Source organism: Typopeltis vanoorti, chromosome 16 (genome assembly GCF_054136105.1).
Source record: "Typopeltis vanoorti isolate ZY-2024b chromosome 16, IOZ_Tvanoo_1.0, whole genome shotgun sequence".
NCBI lineage: Eukaryota > Metazoa > Arthropoda > Arachnida > Uropygi > Thelyphonidae > Typopeltis > Typopeltis vanoorti.
The window spans coordinates 59542584-59566046 of record NC_143564.1 but is presented as its reverse complement, the minus strand read 5'-3'; the positions used below and the strand labels follow the sequence as shown (position 1 = coordinate 59566046).

General features: G+C 35.8%; 1 protein-coding gene across 2 annotated transcripts in view; it reads left to right on the top strand.

Moving 5' to 3' along the window:
• Nucleotides 1-3465: 3465 nt before the first annotated feature.
• raptor (regulatory associated protein of MTOR complex 1) overlaps nt 3466-23463 on the top strand; it is a 512095-nt gene continuing 492097 nt past the window's right edge. For both annotated transcript variants that reach the window (XM_090406523.1, XM_090406522.1), the window contains exon 1: nt 3466-3796. In XM_090406523.1, coding sequence (XP_090262649.1) covers nt 3650-3796 — 147 coding nt within the window. In that variant the 5' untranslated portion in view covers nt 3466-3649. The remainder of the gene's footprint in view (nt 3797-23463) is intronic.

The window sequence follows — 23463 nt, the reverse complement described above, 5'->3', positions numbered from 1 at the left end:
GCGACATTTTGAACTTTTGCAGTGAATTCTAAAATACAGTCTGGAGAACTCGTTTCCAATTATTGTAATAATACCTCGAATTTTCCTCACAATTGCTGTAGATGTTCTGGTTGTGAGAGGAGTTTTTCTAAATAAAATACATTAATTACCTACAATGTCATCGACGATTTTACTAACAGAAAAGCAAGAAAAATAACATTTTAGAATGTTGAAATTAAAGTTTTACTTCGAAAATAAACATATGTTTTCGTTTATTTCCCTATACGTTGTTTTGACTTTTTTTTAGTGTTTTTGGTGGGTATTGAGAAAGTTGAGACAAAGTAGTGAACTGCAATTTTACCGTTAATTACTGATGTGATAAATGTATGGTTGTGAGTCGGTATTTTGATATGGTCAATGCATGGTTGTATTACTGAAATGTTAAGTATTTCATCTCTTATCGGGGAGTTTATGACAGGGTTTACGTATGTTGTACTGACTTAGTATATCATGGTGTGTGTTAATGCTTGAAGTAGTATGGCCAAGATTATTTCTTTTAATGTCTCCTATTAGGATGAGCCGATGTGATGTACAGGGTTAAATGCTGTTTAGCCATGATTCTAATTCATGCAGAAAGCTGAGTGGATTATTGTCTGGCGGTCTGTGTATTATATTATGTTTATCTTTATTTGATGCAATGCTTGTAATTATTTGTGATTTCCAAAATTAGTGTGTCCGCATGTTCGAAACGAGTTTGTTTTTCGGTCACACAGTGTTTTTCTTTGATTAATGCCACCTATTCTTTTGTTTGGTTTGCATAAGGTTTAGGACCAGTGGTGAGCTACAAGGGGCTCGTCCGAGCCCTTTGTTAAAATTTTCAGAAATTTGCGAGCCTCTTGTTCTTCTTGTATACTTTTTTATTAAAAAAAAACCAAAAAATAAACATAATTTTTTTGAAATATATTAAGCGACAAACCCATAAGGTAACCTAACAAAGTGATTTTATTAAATAAAATACTGTTACCACCATTTTACAAGTAAGAATTCACTTTTGGTAATCGGATATAAATAAATAGGACTATAAAAGAATGCCTCTTGATTGGCACCGTTGATTATCACTTGAAGAATAAAATCAAAAGAGAAATATAACCTAATTAAATATTATTGTGTTTAGATAATATTTATTTATTATTTATAGATTGTTTGTGATAAATATTTCTATCGCAAACAAAAGAAATTTATTTTGTTTATAAAATATGCGAACTATTTCATATGTGCGATTACAAAAGATTTTATTCTTATTATATTTTGATAGTTAATGTGTTTCGTATGTAGGATAAATTAATACAGATGATCGTGACAAATATTTCATGTTTAGATCATGAAATATTTGTTTAAAAATGATAGTCTTTACAGGTTTATTGTCCCATCATACTTTTTGATTCGCATTTGTACACAAGATGTATTAATAAACGTTTTTGTGTGAAATAAGGCTTTTTTTTTTGCTCGACGATGCGAGTCCTTTGTTAAAATTTCCATAGCTCACCACTGTTTAAGACTGGTAGATATTAATGCTGATGCATAAGTTTCTGTGTCATTTATTGCAACTTCAGTCAGGATTAGCACGTTTATATATGTAAAGATTTATATGCAGTTGAGCAGTGTTATCAACGTAAGCCAGTGTTTCTTTAGGCTTCTTATGTTTGTGCATATGATAGAAAAGTCGGTATTAGCGAAAGTGTTCTCTATCCATTTCTTCAAAGAGTCAGTCGTTTAAATTTATATTTCCTGCCTGGATGTGTTCGACCAGATTTAAGATCACCATGATATAGATTTTAAAACAATTTTAAATCTTGTTCTTAAGTATGGGAAGAGTTAATGTACGATATTGGTAGACTGCTTAAATTGTATTCTCAAGCAATTATATAAACTGGAATATTTTCATTTTCTCTTAAATATCTATGAAGTCTTTGTTCACAGGAACTTGTAGTTTTTCTCTGTTTTTGTTTTGCTTGCTTGGTATAAATATTTTTAAAGTATGGAGTCCAGATATATATAGATTGGAGTTGTGAATTGCTTATCAGTTAGGATCGACGTTGTCGGCCTCGTTTTATTGCTTGCTATTAGAATGCGGTCTCTCAGATTTCTGCGTGTAAAACGAGTGATGATTAATGGCTCTCTCTCTTTATTTTTCTTGTGATCCTCGATTAACAGAGGTAATAATCCATCCATGGTTGTGTCAGTCAGTTGCACTATGGTGCTTAAATCTTCTGTCTTTTCTTTTGGTATTCCCAATATTTGAAGTTTCTTTTCCTTTCTTTTTGTAATATATGCTCGATTTGGCATTTGCGAGTGCTTAAATCGTTCTGCAATTATTAATTTTCGCGCTTGAGAATTTCTTGCGCTTCTATCGCTACCGTTAATTTTGTTTTTATGTCTCTCATTGTGTAGCTCAGTGGAAGTGGCGTTTTCACTGCTCAGTGCTAAACCTTCCGAGAAAATATCAGCTTTCCCTTCCAATAGAACAACTAACTCGGGAACCGATTGAAGAAAGGCTTATTAAATGTTCTTCTAGTCGGCGACTAGATTTGACCCTAAGTCTTCGTTCGAGCGATCAAGGACGGTCTGCAAACACCACTTCCACTTCCCATTTATTATTATTATTATTATTACGTTACACCTCCAGGGACTCCAAAGATTCATCAAGGGAGGACACCTATTCTGCATCTCTCTGTCTCCACCAACTACAACTAACCGCAACTACACCATTGCCATCTACCGCCCACCACTTATTTCCACATCCACAATCACACACATCCATGCCCACGGCGGAATTCAACCCGCAGACTTTTTGCTGTAGAGCGGATGCGCTAATCTCTCAGTCAACCAGGCCGTCATATATTTATACTATTCCATGTTTACTTAAAGTGAATGAATCTTGACACCTTCACACTTTTGACCATTTGACTGTAGGTGCTTTTGTCCGTTTTCGCACGACGTACACCGGAAAGTGGTTCGCTCCAATTGAATCACAATATTGAGCCTCCCCTGTCCTATCTCAGTATTGTAACGTTCTTTCTTTCTTTTATATTAATTAATTATTAGCGAAGCACTTTGTGAAGCTATCAAATCTCATTTAGATTTGTAACAGATTTCGTAAATTCTCTCTTTCTTGATTACGTTTAGTTTTTGATATATGACGGTATTAAGCCGGCAAAGGTTGGTCGATTGGTAGAGCCTCTGCTACTAATGGCTCGCAAAAAGTTAAGGAAGTTTGAGTGCGGTTAGTAGTTGGACGTCGACCAACTGTTCAATGCTGTTGGTACACTCTCCGTCGATGAGTCTTTGGACACCCTGGAGGTATCTAATAATAATAAAAGTAATAATGACTGAATTTATATCATTTTCGCCTTTTCTTAAATATTGTGGTATTTTCTATTTGTCGAACTTTAGGAGGCAGCACTGTCCTTATAATGGCGACCACGTTAATATTATTGTAGCATGTAGTTGACTCTAGATAAATGTCTATCTTCAGTGTGATCTTCCTGCAATTTGTAGTAACGATGTGGCAGACGAGGATGTGTGTACGAAGTGGTTACTTAGGTACAAACATTTTATGTAACCATAAGAGTAGTTTATATAAACATAAAAATAGTTTTTAATAGTTAACATGTCATTCGGAACATTAGAATTCGATGTTGAGGATGATGTGTGTGACCTACCAGATTGGCAACTGCCGATTGTTTTTACTAGTAAAAGACACGTTGAAAAGGTTGAGGGAAGCAAAACGGAAACAGAAGTGTGGAGAGTAGAGAGGGTAAGCATGGACAGTGCTCATGAATTCGTTATTTAGAATACTTATTTTTTAAATGATGTTTTTATTTTATTTTGTTATATAAAACCATTTTTGTGATTTTATACCAATTGATCACACACCAGGAGTATTTGAAAAATTCAGACACTCGCTTGTTATTATCGTCATCGCACCTCCAAAGGCATCGAGACATTGTGGTGGGTCTCACTATTGTATGCAATAAACACATTCACCATCATTGCATTCTCAGACAATGCATTCTACTCGCCTATCAATCGCAGCCAATGTGTCCTTATCATGTACTATTTTTTATGCAATTGACCTACTCCTCTGGTCACATCCTCCTTATACAACTTCCAGCAATGACCCCCATGTTCTCTCCCTGTCTGCCCAATTCTGTGTAAAACCTTTTTCACATCAAACTTATAATAATCCCATACACCTGATGTCTAAGTCATACTAGCCTGGTTAGTCACGTAGTTATCATATTGGTTTTCCAACTGACAAGTTGCAGGTTTGAATTCTGCCACGTGCTGGTTGTTGGTGATTGCACTTGGGCAGCAAATCAATTTTAGTCAAGTTTGAGACCACTACCCTGTTTATTGGAGACTTGAAGTGGCTATAAAAATTTATTTGTTTGCTTTCTATACCAGGGTTTCCAGATTATGTAAAATAAATAAAATATGACATTTATGAAAATTAATGAAAGTAGAAAAAAAATTGCAAGCATGCCTGTAGTACTAATGTGATATATGTTTACAACTTTTTAGGAATTATTATTATTGTTATTATTATTATTGCGTGACACCTCCAAGGAGTCCAGAGACTCATCGAGAGAGGAACCCACTCTACAACTCAGCATCCACCACTCAAATCCACTAACACAATGAACCACAATTACTATCATCATCTATGCCAATGCCATCTACCAACCACCACCACTAGTAATTTCACAGACAATCGCAAACATTCATGTCCATGGCAGGATTTGAACCTGCAGCCTTTTGGCTGGAGAGCGGATACACTAACCACTCGGCCAACTAGCCAGGATGAGAGTCGTATAAGAAAAAAAAAAATCCCTCCTCACATCCTCTGCAAATTGCATTTCTTCAGTCTTTCTTCATATTCATCGTTTCTCGATCCTTTCCAATATTCTCATCCTTTTGAAAACCAGGTAACCAAATCTGTGTAATGTAATCCATAAGAGGGTGGTCTGAAAGGTTCTCGGTCTCGACCATAGATGGCAGCACTATCGGCATGATTTTTTTTTCTAAGTAGTTTATTTTATACAGCTATCTGAAGCAAAAGTGTTGTCTGTATCCCTTGAAATGGATAAAATTGAGTATCATGTGGTTATAAAATTCTTTGTAAAAGAAGGTTGAACGCAGAAGAAATTCATTTGAAGTTCATAAAAGTTTATGGCCACTCTTCTCCTTCATTTTCGACAATTAAGAAATGGGCTGCCAAGTTTAAATGTGGCCATTTTAGCCTTAAAGATGATCCACGTAAAGGATGTCCAAAACGCGTAACAATACCAGAAATCATTGATCAAGTGCACGATATGGTATTGGATGACCGGCGAGTCAAAGCGCGTGAAATTGCTGAGCCTATATGCATTTCAAAAGAACGTGTAGGATATATTTTGCATGAAGAATTGCAAATGAAAAAGCATTGCGCAAGATGGGTGCCGCGCTTGCTCACAGCAGATCAAAGACATGCATGAAAATCTCTGAACAGTACTTGGGGAGCATTTGAACAAGAATAAAATTGGTTTTGTGCTTCAATTTATTACTATGGATGAAGCTTGGATTCACCATTACAAACCAGAATCCAAACAGCAGTCAAAACAGTGGACAGAAGCTGGTTGTTCAGTGCCAAAAAAACAAAGTCGGTTCAATCAGCAGGAAAGGTCATGGCATTGGTGTTTTGGGATGCTAAAGGCATTTTGTTTGTTAATTATCTTGAAAAGGGTAAAACAATAACCGGGGAATTTTATTCCAATCTTTTAACCGGACCAGATGAAAAAATTCTTGAGAAAAGACACGGTTTTCAGAAGAAAAAAAATCATCTTTCATCAGGACAATGCTCCTGCCCATGAAGGTGTTTTGGCAATGGGAAAATTAAGAGATCTACACTGTGAATTGTTGAAACATCCACCATATTCCCCAGATTTGGCTCCATCTGACTTCTATCTCTTCCCAAAACTAAAACTTTTCCTCGCTGGTCAGCGATTTTCTTCGAATCAAGAGGTGATTGCAGCTGTAGAGGGGTATTTTGCAGATCTTACTGAGAACTACTACAGGGACAGGATAATGGCGCTGGACCATCTCTGGAATAAATGTATTAGACTTTTTTCTGTGGTATAAAAGTGAAGTGTTTATAAGAAGGACCATAATTGCCAATGACTTTATGCACGGATTATGTTGAAAAATAAAAATAATTTTGAAATTATAAATCCGTTTTTTCATTGTTAGGCTGAGAACTTTTCAGACCACCCTCATATAAACAAAATGAAGGAGCGAGTGGAGTGCTGTACGGAGATTCGTTATTAAGAGGTGTGATAGTTGAGAGCTCGACGAAATCGTACCAACTGGGTGCGAACATAAAGGACGTCAGTGAGTCTATTAGAGCGCAAAAACTGAGAGTGAAAGAAATGATAGTTGTGGCAGGAACAAATGATTTGAAAGAAGACAAAATGGAAATGATAGAGGATGTGATGGAATTACTTGAGGTAGCAAAAGAGAACAGTTAGAGAGTTAGGATGGTGAGTATTTTTCTGTGGTATGACAGTGAAGTGTTTATAAGAAGGACCATAATTGCCAATGACTTTATGCGCGGATTATGCATGGAGAGTGGTGTGGAATTTGTGGATGTGTGGAGTGAGTTCGATGGGCGAAAGGATTTATATAAGATGGATGGTTTACGTTTGAATGGATTTGGTGTGCAGAGGCTTGAAAAAGTGTTGATGAATGAAGTGGAAGTGGATGTACAGACTCAGGGAAACTAGGTTTATTAAAGGGGGGGAGGGAAGTAGATATGCAGACGTTAGGGAGGCAGTTGAGTGTATGGATGAGTATAATATGCCCGAGCGAGTACGAAGGACATCTAATCAGAATGGGATAGTTAGTATAAGGCATCAAAGTAGGGATGGGACAAATGGGCTTCTGCAATTCATGTACACTAATGCCAGGAGTATTAGGAACAAGGGGGAAGAGTGTTTGGCCTTGGTTGGCACTTCCAGGCCACAGGTTGTTGGTATTAGTGAAACATGGCTGACAGGACATGATAAAGCTAGTGGGATTGATGTGACGGGTATAGCATGTTCAGGAGTGACAGGGAGAATAAAAAGGGGTGAGGAGTGTTATTGATGATAGCCGATGAGTTGCAGTCAAGGAGTATAGAAATTGAACTGCAGGATAGAGAAAAGAGCACATTTGAGGCTATTTGGTGTGAGATACAGTCTAGCAGTCAAGGAGTATAGATTATCGGAGATTTCAGAGATTTCAACTATGGTCGCATTGATTGGAGTGAGGAGAGGACACACGGGAGGAAGGAATTGGATTTTATGCAGTTATTAAGGGATAACTATCTGTGACAGCATGTAATGGAAAATACTAGGGGTCAGAGAGTGCTTGGCTTAGAAATTGCATCTGAGGATTTGGCTGTAACAAATATGACCACATTGCCACCAATTGGTGAGAGTGATCATAGGGTCTTGACTTGGGAGATCACTAAAGGTGTGGAATTTACAATTAAGACAGGGTACATGTAGAATTATCGGGCTGGTAAGTATGACAAGCTTAGGAGTTTGATTGGTTCAGTGCCATGGCATGTAAAACTGCAAGGGCTAGAAGTTGATAGTGCATGGGAGGCAGTTTAGAAGTGTTTGCATGAAGCAATGGCAGACTATGTACCTAGAGTCCGAAGAATAAATCAAGTAGGGGTTAAATGGATGAATAACACCATTAAGCTTGAGCTACAAAAAAAAAAAAAAACAACTATGGGGAGAATTTAAGGAGAAAGGTGACCGGCAGGCACATGAACGGTATAAAGCGCATTCCAGAAGGGTAACGAGTGTGGTAAGAAAAGCAAAAAAGGATTACGAAAGAACATTGGCCATCCTGGCTAAAGAGAATCCTAAACAATTTTTTCGATATGTTGCAAGTAAAAGAAAAAATGTATATGGCAGAATGATTTTAAAGAATGCTGATGGTAGGGAGGCAACTGAATCAGTTGATATAGTTGAGTTACTGAGTGAGCACTTTGCAAGAATATATCATCCAGGTGGTGACATTGCAGAAATGAATGAACCAATTGATTATACGAGAATTGTGGTGAATGAAGTGGAGGTGAGTAGTATATTGCATAACCTCAATGTCAATACATCTGTGGGATTGGATGGTATACCAGCTCGTGTCGTACGTGAAGTGGCTAAAGAATTGTCAATACCCCCTCGGGTCTGGGTTAGTCCCGAGGAGGTGGAAAGAGGGGAAAATAGTTCCACTGCATAAAAGTGGTTCCAAGACTGCTGTTGTAAATTACCGACCGATTAGCATATCAGGAATCGTTGTCAAGGTCTTGGAGAAATTAGTCAAGAAAAGAATACAGGATTGGATAGATGAAAATGGGATATTGTATGGGGGACAACATGGTTTTGTGAAGGGTAGATCATGCCTCAGTAACTTACATTTTATAACACAATGACGGCTGAACTGGATAAGGGTAATGGGTTTACAGTGATTCTACTGGACCTTGCAAAGGCCTTTGACAGGATACTACATGGAACTCTAATCAATAAACTGGAGCAGATGGGGGATGGATATAGGGTTGGTGAGCTGGATAGGAGGGTGGTTGATGGAGAGATACCAGAGAGTGGTTTATTCAGGAGTTGAGTCCAAGTGACGGCTTGTGACTAGTGGTGTGCCGCAGGGCTCTGTTCTTGGACCACTACTTTTCAATTTGTTCATCAATAATATAGGAAAGGATCTGAGAGGAAGTGCTCGCTTGTTTGCTGTTGATGCAGAGTTGGGCAGAGCAATTGTGAGTGCACAGGATGTCAAAATTTTACAGGATGATTTGGATAGTTTGGAGGACTGGGCTAGGGAAAATGGATGTCAATTTAATGTGGCAAAGTGTAAGGTTATGCATTTTGAGATGAAAAGAATAGCAGCAGTATATCACATTGGTGGAACTGTACTCCAGGAGATTGATGAGGCCAGGGATTTGGGAGTGTTGGTGGATAGGGAATTGAAGTTTAGGGGGCACATTGCAAAAGTGGCTAAATCAGCTCATCAAATCACTTGGCTTCTGAAAAATACTTTAACAAGCAGAGACAAACAAGTTATTATTCCTCTGTATCGAGCCTTGATAAGACCCCATCTAGACTACTGTGCCCAGATATGGGCGCCAGGTTTCTTCTTGATGGGGAGGAGGTGGAGAGGATACAGAGACGAGTGACCATGATGATAGCAAGTCTGTGGAATGAACTGTTGTAATTTCTTTGTCTTTTATTGTACAACGGTTGTATTTTTTTTTTTTATTCAATCTTTTCTACCTAAACCTCCTTCTATATTAACCTTATCGGCTGCGCTATTTATGTTGCAACCTTTTCTTCCTTATTATAACTATCCTACTGCTGCGCCATTTATGTTGTGTCGCTTCTTCTTATTCGCACTTCTTTTAAACCTTTGTTGCTTTATCTCTGTAATACACTATCGGTAGCGCGTGGTACCTCTGAGGGACGGTGGAATTTCCTCGAGATCGAGGCAGTATCAGTGTCTAAGATTTACCTCTCGTAAAACGCCAAGAAATTTATTTGTTTCGCTGCGCCACTTACCGCTATTAGATTATTAAACATTAACAACCAAGAGGTAATCTCTGGACAGTACTTAATGATACCTATCAACTCTGCAGACGTGGCTAAAATATACCCTTTTCAAATATCCCTTTTAATATCCCGCATAGGTTCGCATTAATATTTTATAAGTGGTGCATCACATTCCAGAAATTACAGAAAGTCTTTGTTAGAATCAAAAGCAAGGTTTATTATACTCAAAAGTTGATACACATAATAACACTAAATCAAATCCCATCTTAAGGGAGTTTCAGACAAGGTATATAAAATTCAAACACCACTATTACACTTATAAAATATTATACAATAGCTTCCTAAAGTAAGAATTATATTAACCTTCGCTAATGCATTAATCATGTACTATTATCACAATCAATCTAAGACTCCGTAGCTCTGTCAGACTACACAAGATAACATTCATATCTTTCACAATCTCTTAATATTATGCCAATTCTTTACTCTAAACATATCCTTGATTTCATTCAATATAATGGCGAACTTTAACACAACGACAGGTAATAAACATAAATTCAATATCCTTCTAAAGTCATAGCAATACAACCTTATCCTATATCATTAATGTTCCATTTTATAACATGTTAACATGGCACAAATCTTTCATTCATATTGAGTGAAACACAAACAAAGTCTACTTATCTTCCTTATGGCTCTTTATGGCATCATAAAGAGCCATAATGGGGGGGGGGGTGGGGGGGGGGGGGGGTGGGGGGGGGGGGGGGTGGGGGGGGGGGGGGGTGGGGGGGGGGGGGGGTGGGGGGGGGGGGGGGTGGGGGGGGGGGGGGGTGGGGGGGGGGGGGGGTGGGGGGGGGGGGGGGTGGGGGGGGGGGGGGGTGGGGGGGGGGGGGGGTGGGGGGGGGGGGGGGTGGGGGGGGGGGGGGGTGGGGGGGGGGGGGGGTGGGGGGGGGGGGGGGTGGGGGGGGGGGGGGGTGGGGGGGGGGGGGGGTGGGGGGGGGGGGGGGTGGGGGGGGGGGGGGGTGGGGGGGGGGGGGGGTGGGGGGGGGGGGGGGTGGGGGGGGGGGGGGGTGGGGGGGGGGGGGGGTGGGGGGGGGGGGGGGTGGGGGGGGGGGGGGGTGGGGGGGGGGGGGGGTGGGGGGGGGGGGGGGTGGGGGGGGGGGGGGGTGGGGGGGGGGGGGGGTGGGGGGGGGGGGGGGTGGGGGGGGGGGGGGGTGGGGGGGGGTAAATAAGTAGAATGAGTTATTTCAACCTTTCTTTGGTTCAATCCAGAAAAATAACAATTTCCCAAGTATTTACTTTTTCTGATTTCTGTGCGTATTATATGGCTGCATTTAAAACTGTATCAAAATTCAAATTATCCATGTCTCACTCTAGTATTTGCCAATGATAATCTAATCTCACCACGAAGCATAAACACTTTTGTGCTTATATTAATCTATAAAATTATATTAATTGATATATTAAAGTATTCAGAGTTATCCTATAATTAATTGCATTGGGCCAATTAAGATGAGTGCTGTGCACTCTTAAAATTCCATACATTGATAAAAATGCAATCATACGGTCAAACTGACATGAATTTTGTAGCTTGGGTTGCATAAACCACACAGCAACACACAACTGAAATGAGAATATGATGCCACTGCAATACACATATCCTTAAGGACGTGTAATGCTATGCATTATGGAAAGGGCCCCTATCTAGACCAGTTTCAACCTTTACTTTGGTCTCATCAGTGGAAGCCAGACCCAGAAGAGATACCAAGGTTGAAGTAATGCTGAAGCCATATTTTCATATACAAGTTGTCATTTTATTACTTAAATACTCTTGATTAGAGATGTTGAAAGTTTTTTCACTTGGTTATACTATAAATTAAAGATGCCAAGAAATTATATTCTTGGTTTCATCCTTTATTCAAGTGTAAGCAAAATATGACTTTTGCATTACTTCAACCTTGGTATGACTTCTGGGTCTGACCTCAGTAAAGGTAGAAACCAGTCTGGGTAGTGGCCCCTTCCCATAAAGCTAGCATTATACATGTCTTTAAGTATGTATCCATTTCATTATGGGATACTAAGACAATTGATGTGAAGTCACTAGCCCCTATATAAAAGTAGCCCAGTTGTGAGATTACTTCATGTGCTAGCTTTCTTTTCTTACACTTGGATAAAGGATGAAACCAAGAATATAATTTCTCGGCATCTTTAATTTATAATTGTTAAATGCATTTTGAGTTATATAAATCTGCTATACATAAAGTAGAAATAAAAATGCTGAAATTTAAATTTTCAATAATAAAAAAATTTAATCAGATGAAAGAAATTATTTCTTTTGGGAATAAGTTAGACTAATGACATCCATTTATGTATTAGTTATTTTAAAAATTAACAAATTAGCAGAGAGTTCCAGTCATGTGGTTTGAATTATTTTAATTTAAACTTTTAATGCAAAGACTTTGAACCATTTGCTTGGAATGTGATCATGCCAGTACAGTCCTAATAGAGGTCAGTTGATACATGAAAAGAGACGCATATTGTTTAAAATTAATCCCTTTAAATTTTTTAATTATTAAATAATTAATTATAGAAAAAAAACAACTCACAGTTATCTGCAACAGTACAGCAACAAACACATAAAAGTTAAATAAAAAAAATGGGGATGGGGGGATTACAGTTTTAAGTAATGTGCCCCTACCCCCTGAAGACCTTTTTAGTGTACTGCTTGGTGTATGTATACCACACTTTGGGAAACATTGCTCTATAGCAATACCCAGTTAAATGTTTCATCCTGCTGAATTCTGTATCAAAACCACTATTTGCACCTTGCATCTCTTTGGTTGGGTAGTTCTGCTACAATAGCACTCCTGCTCCTTCCTTTTTTCCCTGTCAATCTCATGAAAAGCATCCCTCTATCCCTATACCTGTCAGAATACCGTCCAGAATATCTAACCACGTCTTTCTTATTCCGACGATTTTGGGTGAAGGAAATGAAGTCTGCCCCCCCCCCTATTTCGGATTCTTCTGGTATTCATAAAGAAGCATAATTGCTTATTTATTCATCTATAACAAGTGAGTTATAGATTCAGAAAGTCCTCCTTACCCTCTTCCTGGCTAGTCCTCTCTATCACCACTCATTCCTTAGTCCTCCCAACATTCAGATGTTTCCTCCACATCCCAGGCCATTCCATTCCTTTGTCTTCTCTCTCAGTCTCTCTTTCCATTTCCTTGTCTCTTGCATTCTTGTTCTCTCATTTCCTTTACTTGCACTATTCATCTCCATGCATGTGCACTTCTTCAGTCTCTTCTGTGACCTACTTTCTTGCCATTCCATATCACCTCTTATTTCCTCAGGAAGTTTATAGGAATGGTTTTATATCTTATGTATCTGAAGTTGTGTGCTCTACTTCCTTAATAGGAAGTTTTGTACTCAACATGAGAACGATATTTTCATTTCACAACATTTTCATGCATAGGTATGAATGATGTAACTATTTTACCTATGATACATAGATGAAAATTAGAAAATTTTACAACTCAAATTTATTTCACATAAGTTTTAGTTTCTTGTTAAATTTTTCTAAGTATATCAACTTAGGCATCAATACTAAAGCAGCTATCAATATAAGGTAGGTGTAATAAGATTTGTCTTGACATTGTATAACTGATTAACATCGGCAGTTATTGAGATGACTTAGGGCTTAATACCAGTGCACTTTTTTTTTTTTTCAGTTACATAAGAGCAGTGGCATTACATCTAATCTTTAGAACTTGATTTTGATGTAGAAAATTGTTAGAACTGGTGTATAAGAACTTTTAGTAAATGCTTTCATTGTTGCTGTTTGCAATTATAGCTACCTATGATGATATATATACACACATCAAAATGTTGCTATAACACTATTGAGTTCTCTCATCTTTGGTATACTTGTCTTCCAAGGTATGCTTATTCAACGTATTTCCAAAATAACAACCGATTTATAACAGTCCCTGTCTGTCATGTTGTAAACATGGGTGTTTTAAACTAGACATTATGTATATTATTTCTGGGAAAACTCCCATGTTACTCCTCTTAATAAATTATAATTACAGCTATTTTGCCTGCTTCAGTTTAGGAGTGCCCCTGTTTAAATGTCATTGGCTATTTACTCATGGATTCTTAGGGCATTGTGAGTGTAAATGTACCAAAAAGTATATGTAGCATAAGGAATAGAAATTTACACATACCTTTTTCTGGGTGTTGCAGCTTTTCCTCTCTTCTGCGATGTCGAAAAACTACTGAGTGTGTGTGTGGGGGGGGGGGGGGGAATTTGGTAGAATTAAGTTAGAAAAACCCGGGTTTTTTTCCGTAATATATATAAACATATATTATATTATATAGGGTGGGGAAAAGGTGAAAGGGTTGATTTTTTAAAATAGGGAGGGGGAAGGGGAAAGGTGGTTGACGGGGTGCGGTCCGTTTCGACTATTCGTGGTCGTCATCTGAACACATTGGGAAAGTGGATGCTATGTCAGGTCGGGTATGCTTCTGCTTTTGAAGTGTTTGTGTTGTCGCCTATTGGTCGAGGTTGTGACCTCAATTTTATGTTGTGAAGCTTCCAAACCTCGGAGATTATGTAGGGCCTGTGTACGTTGATAGAGTTCGTGTCACACTTTATAGCTATTGTTTCCGATATTCTGAGCATTGTTTCATTGTCTTGTCTGTCTACTATGATGGCCTTGTCTATCTGCGGGATGTGTTTTTGTTCAAGGGCGTGAACAGCTATTTCCGTTTTTCCTGTGCTTTGTATTAGATTTTTCTTTTTGATGTTACGTTTTTTAGTGTTTAAATGTTCTGGAATAGGGATGTTACAGTCACGGAAGTGTTCTTGTAGTCTTGCCCATAGAGACCTGATGGTGGAACCTGTGTAGGTGATGTCACAGTCTTTTTGGCAGGGAAATTTATAGACTACATTGTGCTGTTCAAATATTTCTTTCTGTGTGTGAGGTTTGGTGGATTTTAGGAGGTTTGCCAGTTTTTGGTTTGTGGTGAATACCAGTTTGTAGTCAGTATGTTTGAAGATGTATTTATAGGTTTTGGGTGTATGGTAGTTTGATAATTTTTTGTGTAGGGAAGTTCGTTTTGGTACTTTGGTTGTTTTGGCGGTTTTTTGCCGTCTTGTTTGCGTAGTTAATCAGTTGTGTAGGATAGTTGCGATTTAAGAAGATCTGTGTTAGTTTTTTTATTTCTGCGTTTAGACTATTTTGATTGGTTGAAAATTTGTAAGCATTTATGAATTGTGATAAGATGACAGATTTTTTAACAGAATATGGATGGTATGAGTGAAAATGGAAGTAGTTTCCGATGTGTGAGGGTTTGTGGTATATTTTCGTGGCTATTTTGTTGTGTGTTCTAGTTAATGTCAAGTTTAAGAAATTGATGGATTTGTTCTGTTCGGTTTCTGTGGTGAATTTTAATCTGTTGCTGTAACTGTTTAGGGATGTTTTTAAGGTGGTGATGTGTGTGGGATTACCAATGCACAGAATATCGTGTACGTATCTGCCATAAAAGGTGATGCCAGGGGGAAGGGAAGGGTGGAGTAGGAGTGATTCTATATGTGCCAGGAATAATTCCGCTAGTTGTCCACTGATGTTTTGGCCCATGGGGAGTCCGAAGATTTGTATGTACATGTTGTTGTTGAACTTGAAGAAGTTTGCCGAGATTATTAATTTTATTACGTTAATAATGTCAATGGACGTTAGTTTAGTACGAGAGTGTAGGGTGTGGTCTTCTGTGAGTAGCGTGTGTACGATGTCTAAAGTTCTCGGGACGTCCACGTTAGTGTATAAAGAGGCCGCATCCAAAGAAGTGCGGATGTCGTCTTGGGATAGGGTTAGGTTTTTTATTTTTTTGAAAAGGTCGTCTGTGTTTTTTATCATGAAGTTAGACGTTGTAGTTAATGGTTCTAACTTCATACACCCAAAACATACAAAGCCTATAAATACATCTTCAAACATACTGACTACAAACTGGTATTCACCACAAACCAAAAACTGGCAAACCTCCTAAAATCCACCAAACCTCACACACAAAGAAATATTTGAACAGCACAATGTAGTCTATAAATTTCCCTGCCAAAAAGACTGTGACATCATCTACACAGGTTCCACCATCAGGTCTCTATGGGCAAGACTAAGAACACTTCCGTGACTGTAACATCCCTATTCCAAAACATTTAAACACTAAAAAACGTAACATCAAAAAGAAAAATCTAATACAAAGCACAGGAAAAACGGAAATAGCTGTTCACGCCCTTGAACAAAAACACACCCCGCAGATAGATAAGGCCATCATAGTAGACAGACAAGACAATGAAACAATGCTCAGAATATCGGAAACAATAGCTATAAAGTGTGACGCGAACTCTATCAACGTACACAGGCCCTACGTAATCTCCGAGGTTATGTAGGGCGACAACCAATAGGCGACAACACAAACACTTCAAAAGCAGAAGCATACCCGACCTGACATAGCGTTCCACTTTCCCAATGCGTTCAGATGACGACCACGAATAGTCGAAACGGACCGCACCCCGTCAACCACCTTTTCCCTTCCCCCTCCCTATTTTAAAAAATCAACCCTTTCACCTTTTCCCCACTCTATATAATATAATATATATGTTTATATATATTACGGGAAAAAACCCGGGTTTTTCTAACTTAATTCTACCAAATTGCCCCCCCCCACGCTCAGTAGTTTTTCGACATTGCAGAAGAAAGGAAAAGCCGCAACACCCAGAAAAAGGTATGTGACATCACCTATTTGTAAATTTCTATTCCTTATACTACATATACTTTTTGGTACATTTACACTCACAATGCCCTAAGAATCCATGAGTAAATAACCAATGACATTTAAACAGGGGCACTCATAAACTGAAGCAGGCAAAATAGCTGTAATTATAGTAGATATATTATATTATTATTATTATCAGATATGCTTGTTTTAATCCTTTACCCAATTGTAAGCAAACAAAGCTTGTGAGGGAAGTATTTATATATCATTTGGAAAGCATTTTTATTCATGGCACTGATGCATACGAGGAAAATAGTGGCCAAGGCTTCCTTGTTTACCAAGTTTAGCATAAGGGATTTTGTGCAATGTTTTGTACATTTTGTGTATTCACTGCCAAGAGTGAATGGGTAAAGGTATGGAAGTGAGAATGGAGAGAGAGTTTGTTTCATGTGCGAGTGCAAGAAATGTGAATCACGTGGAAAGTGCCATACTATATGAAGTGAGGAATATTAACAATGTTAGGAAAGATAGCAAAAGTGTTCTGGCGAATTTGGAGTAATGATTGTTAGTGTGTCAAATTTTTAGAAGTTTAATGGAACGAATACCATCATCATCATCATAATGCTAATTATGGGTATAGACCATATTGGTCTGTTCTGGTCTCATTATCCGTCCAGTATCCTTTTTTGAGGTCTACCCTGCCTTCTCTTTCCCAGTTGGATAATATTTTAGGATTTGTTTAGGATATCAGGTGTTGGCTATTTGGTTTGCATGTTCTATCCATTTTTATAATTGTTTAGTTTTTCTTCTATTGATTTTGTTTTTAGTTCTTTTAAAATGTCTTTGTTTCTTTTTTGGTCTAATAACGTGTATTTTGCAGTTCTTCTCATAAATCTCATTTCATTTGTTTTTATTCTTTGTTTATCTTGTTTGTTTATTGCCAAAATTTCACTGCCATATAATAATATGGGCACTGCTAAAGTACTGTATATTTTCAAACTTGTTTCTTTTTGTACTGTATTTGGATTGAATGTCCTATTTATCAGGTTTATAATCTGTAAAAAATTTTGAAGTTTTTAATTTTATGTCTTCTTCATATGATATCTCGCATCCAAGATAACTGAAAGTATTTATATGTTCTATTATTTTATTATTAATAACTATTTTACTTCTAACTGGAGTTTGCCCTCAAAATGCCATTATTTAGTTTTATCTATGGAAGTTTTGATTCCAAACGGTTCTACTATAATGTTTAAATTATATATTGCTTTTTGTAAATTGTCTTCCTTATCTGATATTATTAGCTGGTCATCTGCAAATAATAGCATATTTATTTTGTTATTCTGAGAAATTTCTATAGCTGAATTGTATAAGGTATCCCACTGTATTAATATTTCATTAATGTAAATATTGAAAGGTGTTGGAGACAGAGAGTATCCTTGTCTTACTCCTTGGTTTATAGATTGTTTTTCAGACATATTTTCATTTATTTTTATTTCATTATCTTTGTATGTATTCAATATTGCATTAGTATATTTATTAGGTATATTTATTCTTTGTAATATATCAAACAGTATGTCTTTTTACTTTGTCAAACGTTTTTTCATAATCTAAACAAAAGATGAGTTTCTAAATTGAATTCTCTTCTTTTTTCTATAAGTAGTTTTAAACAGAAAGCTGCATCCATTGTAGAGCATCCTATTTTAAATCCATTTTGACATTCTAATAATATTTTTTCGCTGTATATTTTCAGTTTTTCATTAAGTATGCTACTATATATTTTGTAGCATGTATTCAATAAACTAATACCTCTGTAATTAGCAGGTTTTGTTTTATCCCTTTTTTTAAATATAGGTATTACTATACTTTTATTCCATACTATTGGCATTTGTCTATTTGTATATATTTTATTAAAAATTTTAATAATCTTCGATGAAAAATTTTTTCCAGCAAATTTATACAGTTCGGAGTTTATCCCATCTTCTCCTGCTGATTTGTCATTTTTTATTTTATTTAAGTTGTCCTTTAATTCTTTCATTGTTATTATATCATTGAAAGTATTTTGTAAGTTTTTTTTTATTTATTTATTTTTTATTTTTTTTTTATCCAGTATTATCCATTCATAGATCTGTAAAGTAATCCAAGAATTCTTTTACATCTATTTCACAATTTATATTTGTAGTTTCTTTTATATCTGCATTCACGTGTTTTAGCATTTTATGCATTGGATCTTATTTTGTATATGTCATTTTCTAGATATGATATAAATTTTTCCCAGCTTTTTCTGTGTCTCTTTCTGGTTTCTCTTTTGGCTATTGTTCATCTTTTTTTTACATTCAGTTTCATCTTGTTTTTTGCTACTTAACTATCTTTTAAAAGTTAACTTTTTATTTTCAATTATTATTTTTATTTCATTGTCCCGTATATGTAATTTTTTATTTTTATGATATTTTTTGTGTTCCTATACGTTCATATGCTGCTGATGCAATAATTTCTTTTATATTTTTCCATTCTTTCTCAATGTTTTCATTTTCTTGTATTTTTTCTAAGTAGTTATTAATCCTCTGTTTGTATAAATTTCTTATACTTGAATCATTTAGTAGCCTTACTTTGTAATTAGATTTTGTTTCTCTAGTTTATTTTTTTTTGTATTTTTTGTAACCAGGTTGGTGGAAACCTTAGTTTTGTCTGCACTAAGTAGTGATCTGTATCGATTTCTAGCCCTCTTCTAACTAACATCTAGGAAGAGGTTTGCTGCTTTTTCATTTGCTATAAAGTAGTCTATTATTAATTTTTGTCCTCTTGCACACAATGTATATTTATGTATATTTTTATGTTTGTAAAATGTATTCATTATTTTTAAATTATTATATATTATATAATCAATGAGTTGCTTTCCATTTTTGTTTACTGTTGGTCCTCCAAATTTTTGTATATTATTGTTAATTTTTTTTATTCCTATTCTGGCATTAAGATCTCTGGCTATAATTATACAGTCTGTTTTATTTAATTTTTCATATATTCCTTGTAACTGTTTGTAAAAGTAATAATTTTCTTCTTCTTTTCCTTTTTCAGGGGCATATGCTCTAACAACTGTTAAATTTTCTTTATTTAATTTTAATTGCACTTCTAATATTCTTTGTGTATACAATGGCTATATGAACAAAGAATTAACCAGTATCTAGATAAAATAAAACAAAATGAAGAAATAGAATGGCTTAATATAAAAACTATACTAAATGCAGCAGCAAATGAAAGCTTAGGAAAGACCAAAAAATTCAATAAAAGAAAAAAACTGAAGATCTGGGATGATACAATCAAAGAAATAATCAAAAAGAAAAAAAGAAGCCTATCACAAATGGTTAAGCAGTAAAAGATTAGAAGATGAAATAGAATATAAAAGAATAAGAGCCATAGCTAAAAGAGAAGTCAGAAAAAGACATAGAGAATCATGGAATAAATTTGTTTCTAATTTAGAACATGATTTATATAAAATAAGACCCAATGTTTATACGAGTTTGAAACACTTCAATGAAGATACCAAAGAAAACATAAAATTAAACACTGAATTGAAATTAGAAGAATTTCTAAATTACTACACAGAACTGTGGACAGACAAATATTTTAAAAAAGACAACTGGCAAACAATTAATGAAAATCAAAAGGAAATAACTGAAGAAGAATTAGAAATCAGCCTACAAGAAACGGAAAATCACCTGGAGAAGATAAGCTAGGTTCAGAACTATATAAATACGCAGGAACAAGATTCAAAGGAAGACTCTTATTATTTTTAAATAAAATTTACTCAACTGGTATCCTCCCAATAGAATGGAAAAAAGCAATTGTGATTCCTATCTTTAAGAAAGTTAATAGAGATGACCCTAAAAACTATAGAGGTATCAGTATACTAAATTCATGTTACAAAATATACAGCAGAATCTTAAATAACAAACTAATGAAATATTCCGAAAACTTTATTCTAGAGGTACAAAATGGATTTAGAAAAGGACGATCATGTATAGACCCTGCCTTCTACCTAAAATTAATAATAGAGAAAAGAAGAGAATATAATTTAGAAACACATATTGCATTTATTGACTTTGAAAATGCATTTGACAAAGTTAAAAGAAACATATTATTTAACATATTAAAAGAAAGACAAATACCAAATAATATCCTAAAAGCTGTCACAAGTATATATGAAAATAATCAAATACAAATAAGATTAAATCACGAGCTATCATATACAAGAGAGATAAACCAAGGGGTCCGACAGGGATGTCCTCTCTCAGCAACTCTTTTTAATATCTACTTAAATGAAATAATAATAAAATGGAGTAAAAATTTACATCAAGGAATTAAACTTTCACCTACAATTAACTTAAACACTCTCCTCTTTGCAGACGACCAAATAATAATTACAAATTCTGAAGATAACTTACAGAAAGCTATTTTAAATCTAAATGAGATATCCAAAGATTATGGTATGTTAATATCAACGGAAAAATCAAAAACTATGGCCTTTAAAGGACAAGATCCAGCAAGAACTAAAATAGTATTAGATAACAAGATCTTAGAACAGGTGAATTCATTTAACTACCTAGGATGTAAGATCACTTATGAAAATGAAAAAGATATAAACATAAAAGTTGCAAAATATTTAAAAATAACAGGAGTAATTAACTCTATATTTAAACCAAACCTAGTTCAAAAACAAACCAGGCTGAAAGTATACAATACATTAGCCCTACCGGTCTTAATGTATGGAAGCGAAATCTGGACAATAAAACAAAAAGACAAACAAAGATTAACAACAGCAGAAATGAAGTTTATGAGAAAAACTGCAAAGTATACCCTATTTGATCACAAAAGAAACGAAGATATTATGAAAGAATTAAACCAAGAACCAGTAATTGAAAAAATTAAAAAATATAAACATAGATGGATGGAACACATTCAAAGAATGAAAACAGAAAGATTACCAAAACAAGCCTTAAAGTACAAGCCATTAGGTAAAAGAAAACCAGGACGTCCTCTTAAACGATTCAACGATGACTTCTAAGGCCGGAACAGGCCATACTAGGCCTAAATCCTTGATACGTATGATTGATGATGATGAATATTCTTTCATTTCAGTATGTATAATGAGTTATTGTTGCTTTAATTTATGGATCCAAATCATTACACCAGCTTTTGCATGTTTTTGATTTTGTCCACTCCACTTTATATGATATTGTAATTAGCTGTTTCTTTTGTTCCTTTAAGTTTCTTATTTGTTTCTGTAAGACCTGCACTATATTTTCATCATTTAAAATTTTATCTAATTCTTCTTCTTTATGTGCTATACTTCTAATGTTCCATTTAGCATATTTCACCTTTTTTTTTTTCTTTTTTTCAAAATTTCTTAACCTTTTACAGTTTGCAGTCTTTTCCCATGTTTTCTGGTTTTGATTTCATTGAGACTTGAAAGTAATGTGTTTCCCTGTGTCAAATGACTAGCATGACGATAGGTACCCTAGTGGTTGGGGCTGCCACCTTAAGACAACTAGGCTTGCCTTTTTTTTATTTTTTTTTATTTTTTTTTATTTTAGTAGATAGTGGAAACTATAGTTTGAGAGGAAAGAGTCACCTCCCCTCGCCCTTGAATTGCTCTAATAGCACTAGGTGGAGGGGGGAGTAAGAAGTAAGAAAGAGTAGAGGAAAGAAGAGTAGACCAGTCTACAATATGATATACCAAATTTATATTGTAGGAAGTAAGTTTCTAGCTTGGGTATCTCTGGTTTGCCATACCTGTACTCATCAATGTGAGCCTCTGAGATATGGAATAAATACAGCACCTATAAATAATTAAACATGTTTAATCACTCCTATATTTAATCTCAGTCACTGAGACATGATCAGGGAAACAATATTAAAATTGCAAAAAACACAAATTAGCACAAACAATAAGTGGAATAGATTAGACTGAAAGCGTAAAGTTCTATGAGTGGTGTCCTCTATGGTTGCTGTGGGAGGCCTAAGAATTAAATTTCTCCAAATTTTGAGAAATTTAATACAACTATATTTATTAAGATCAGTTTGGTTTTTAATTCTGCTGCTGATTCTAAAAGGTCTTTCAATTTTGTATTTTTTGTTGTGAAGCATAATAGTTTTTTTTTCACCATTTGATTCTGTGCAAGATATTCAAGGCATGGTCAGCAAGCCCTGACTTATCCTGCTTATGGCGACAGATGTATTTTTTATGTTCTAGGCAAATATTAGCAGATCTCCCAGTTTGAACATAATAAGATGAGTTTCAAGAACAAGGAGCTTTGTAAATACCTAGAACTGAGAGAGGAGGTAGAGGGTCCCTTGGGAGAAAGTGGATGAGGGCAGCCAGCTTTAGATAAGATTTGCATGCTGTGCAGAGATGTACTTTTTTAGAGTTTTAGCTATTTTTTCTGAGGTGCCCCAGATATGAGGAACAATGATAGCATTAGTATAGTCAGCATGGTGAGAGAGATGCAAGGAAATGAACAGTTAATTTGTTTATCTTTTTGTCATTGTAGCCATTCAACAGGAAAGTAGTGCATAAAGGAGTTCAGCCTTGGTAGAACATATTAATCCATTTTCCTGAACATATTAATCAGTTCCAAATAAAGTAGGCAGAATGAATGGTTAAACAGATTAATGATATCTGGGAAAAAAACATTTTTTAGTAAATTTCAAGTTTCAGAAAGAGGATTATTCATAAAAAGGGAGGTGACATCAAAGCTTATCATGATATCATTATTATCTCAAACTAAATTTTGAATTAAAGATTTGAAACAAGTGGAATTTTTAATGTAGAAAGAATAATGAGTTGTAAATATGGTTAAGGATTTAACTGTTTAGCTAACTTAAAAGAGGGAGGGTCAGTAGCATCTACTATTGGATGGAGAGGGCTATTATGTGATTAGTTGCATAATTTATATAGAGATAGGAATTGGCTGTGAGAGATTTCTTCTAGGTGGCGCAGCTTGAGAAAAGATGTTTGCTATGCTATGATATTGTTGGAAATGGTAGGAGACAAGTTGTGAATACTGCAAC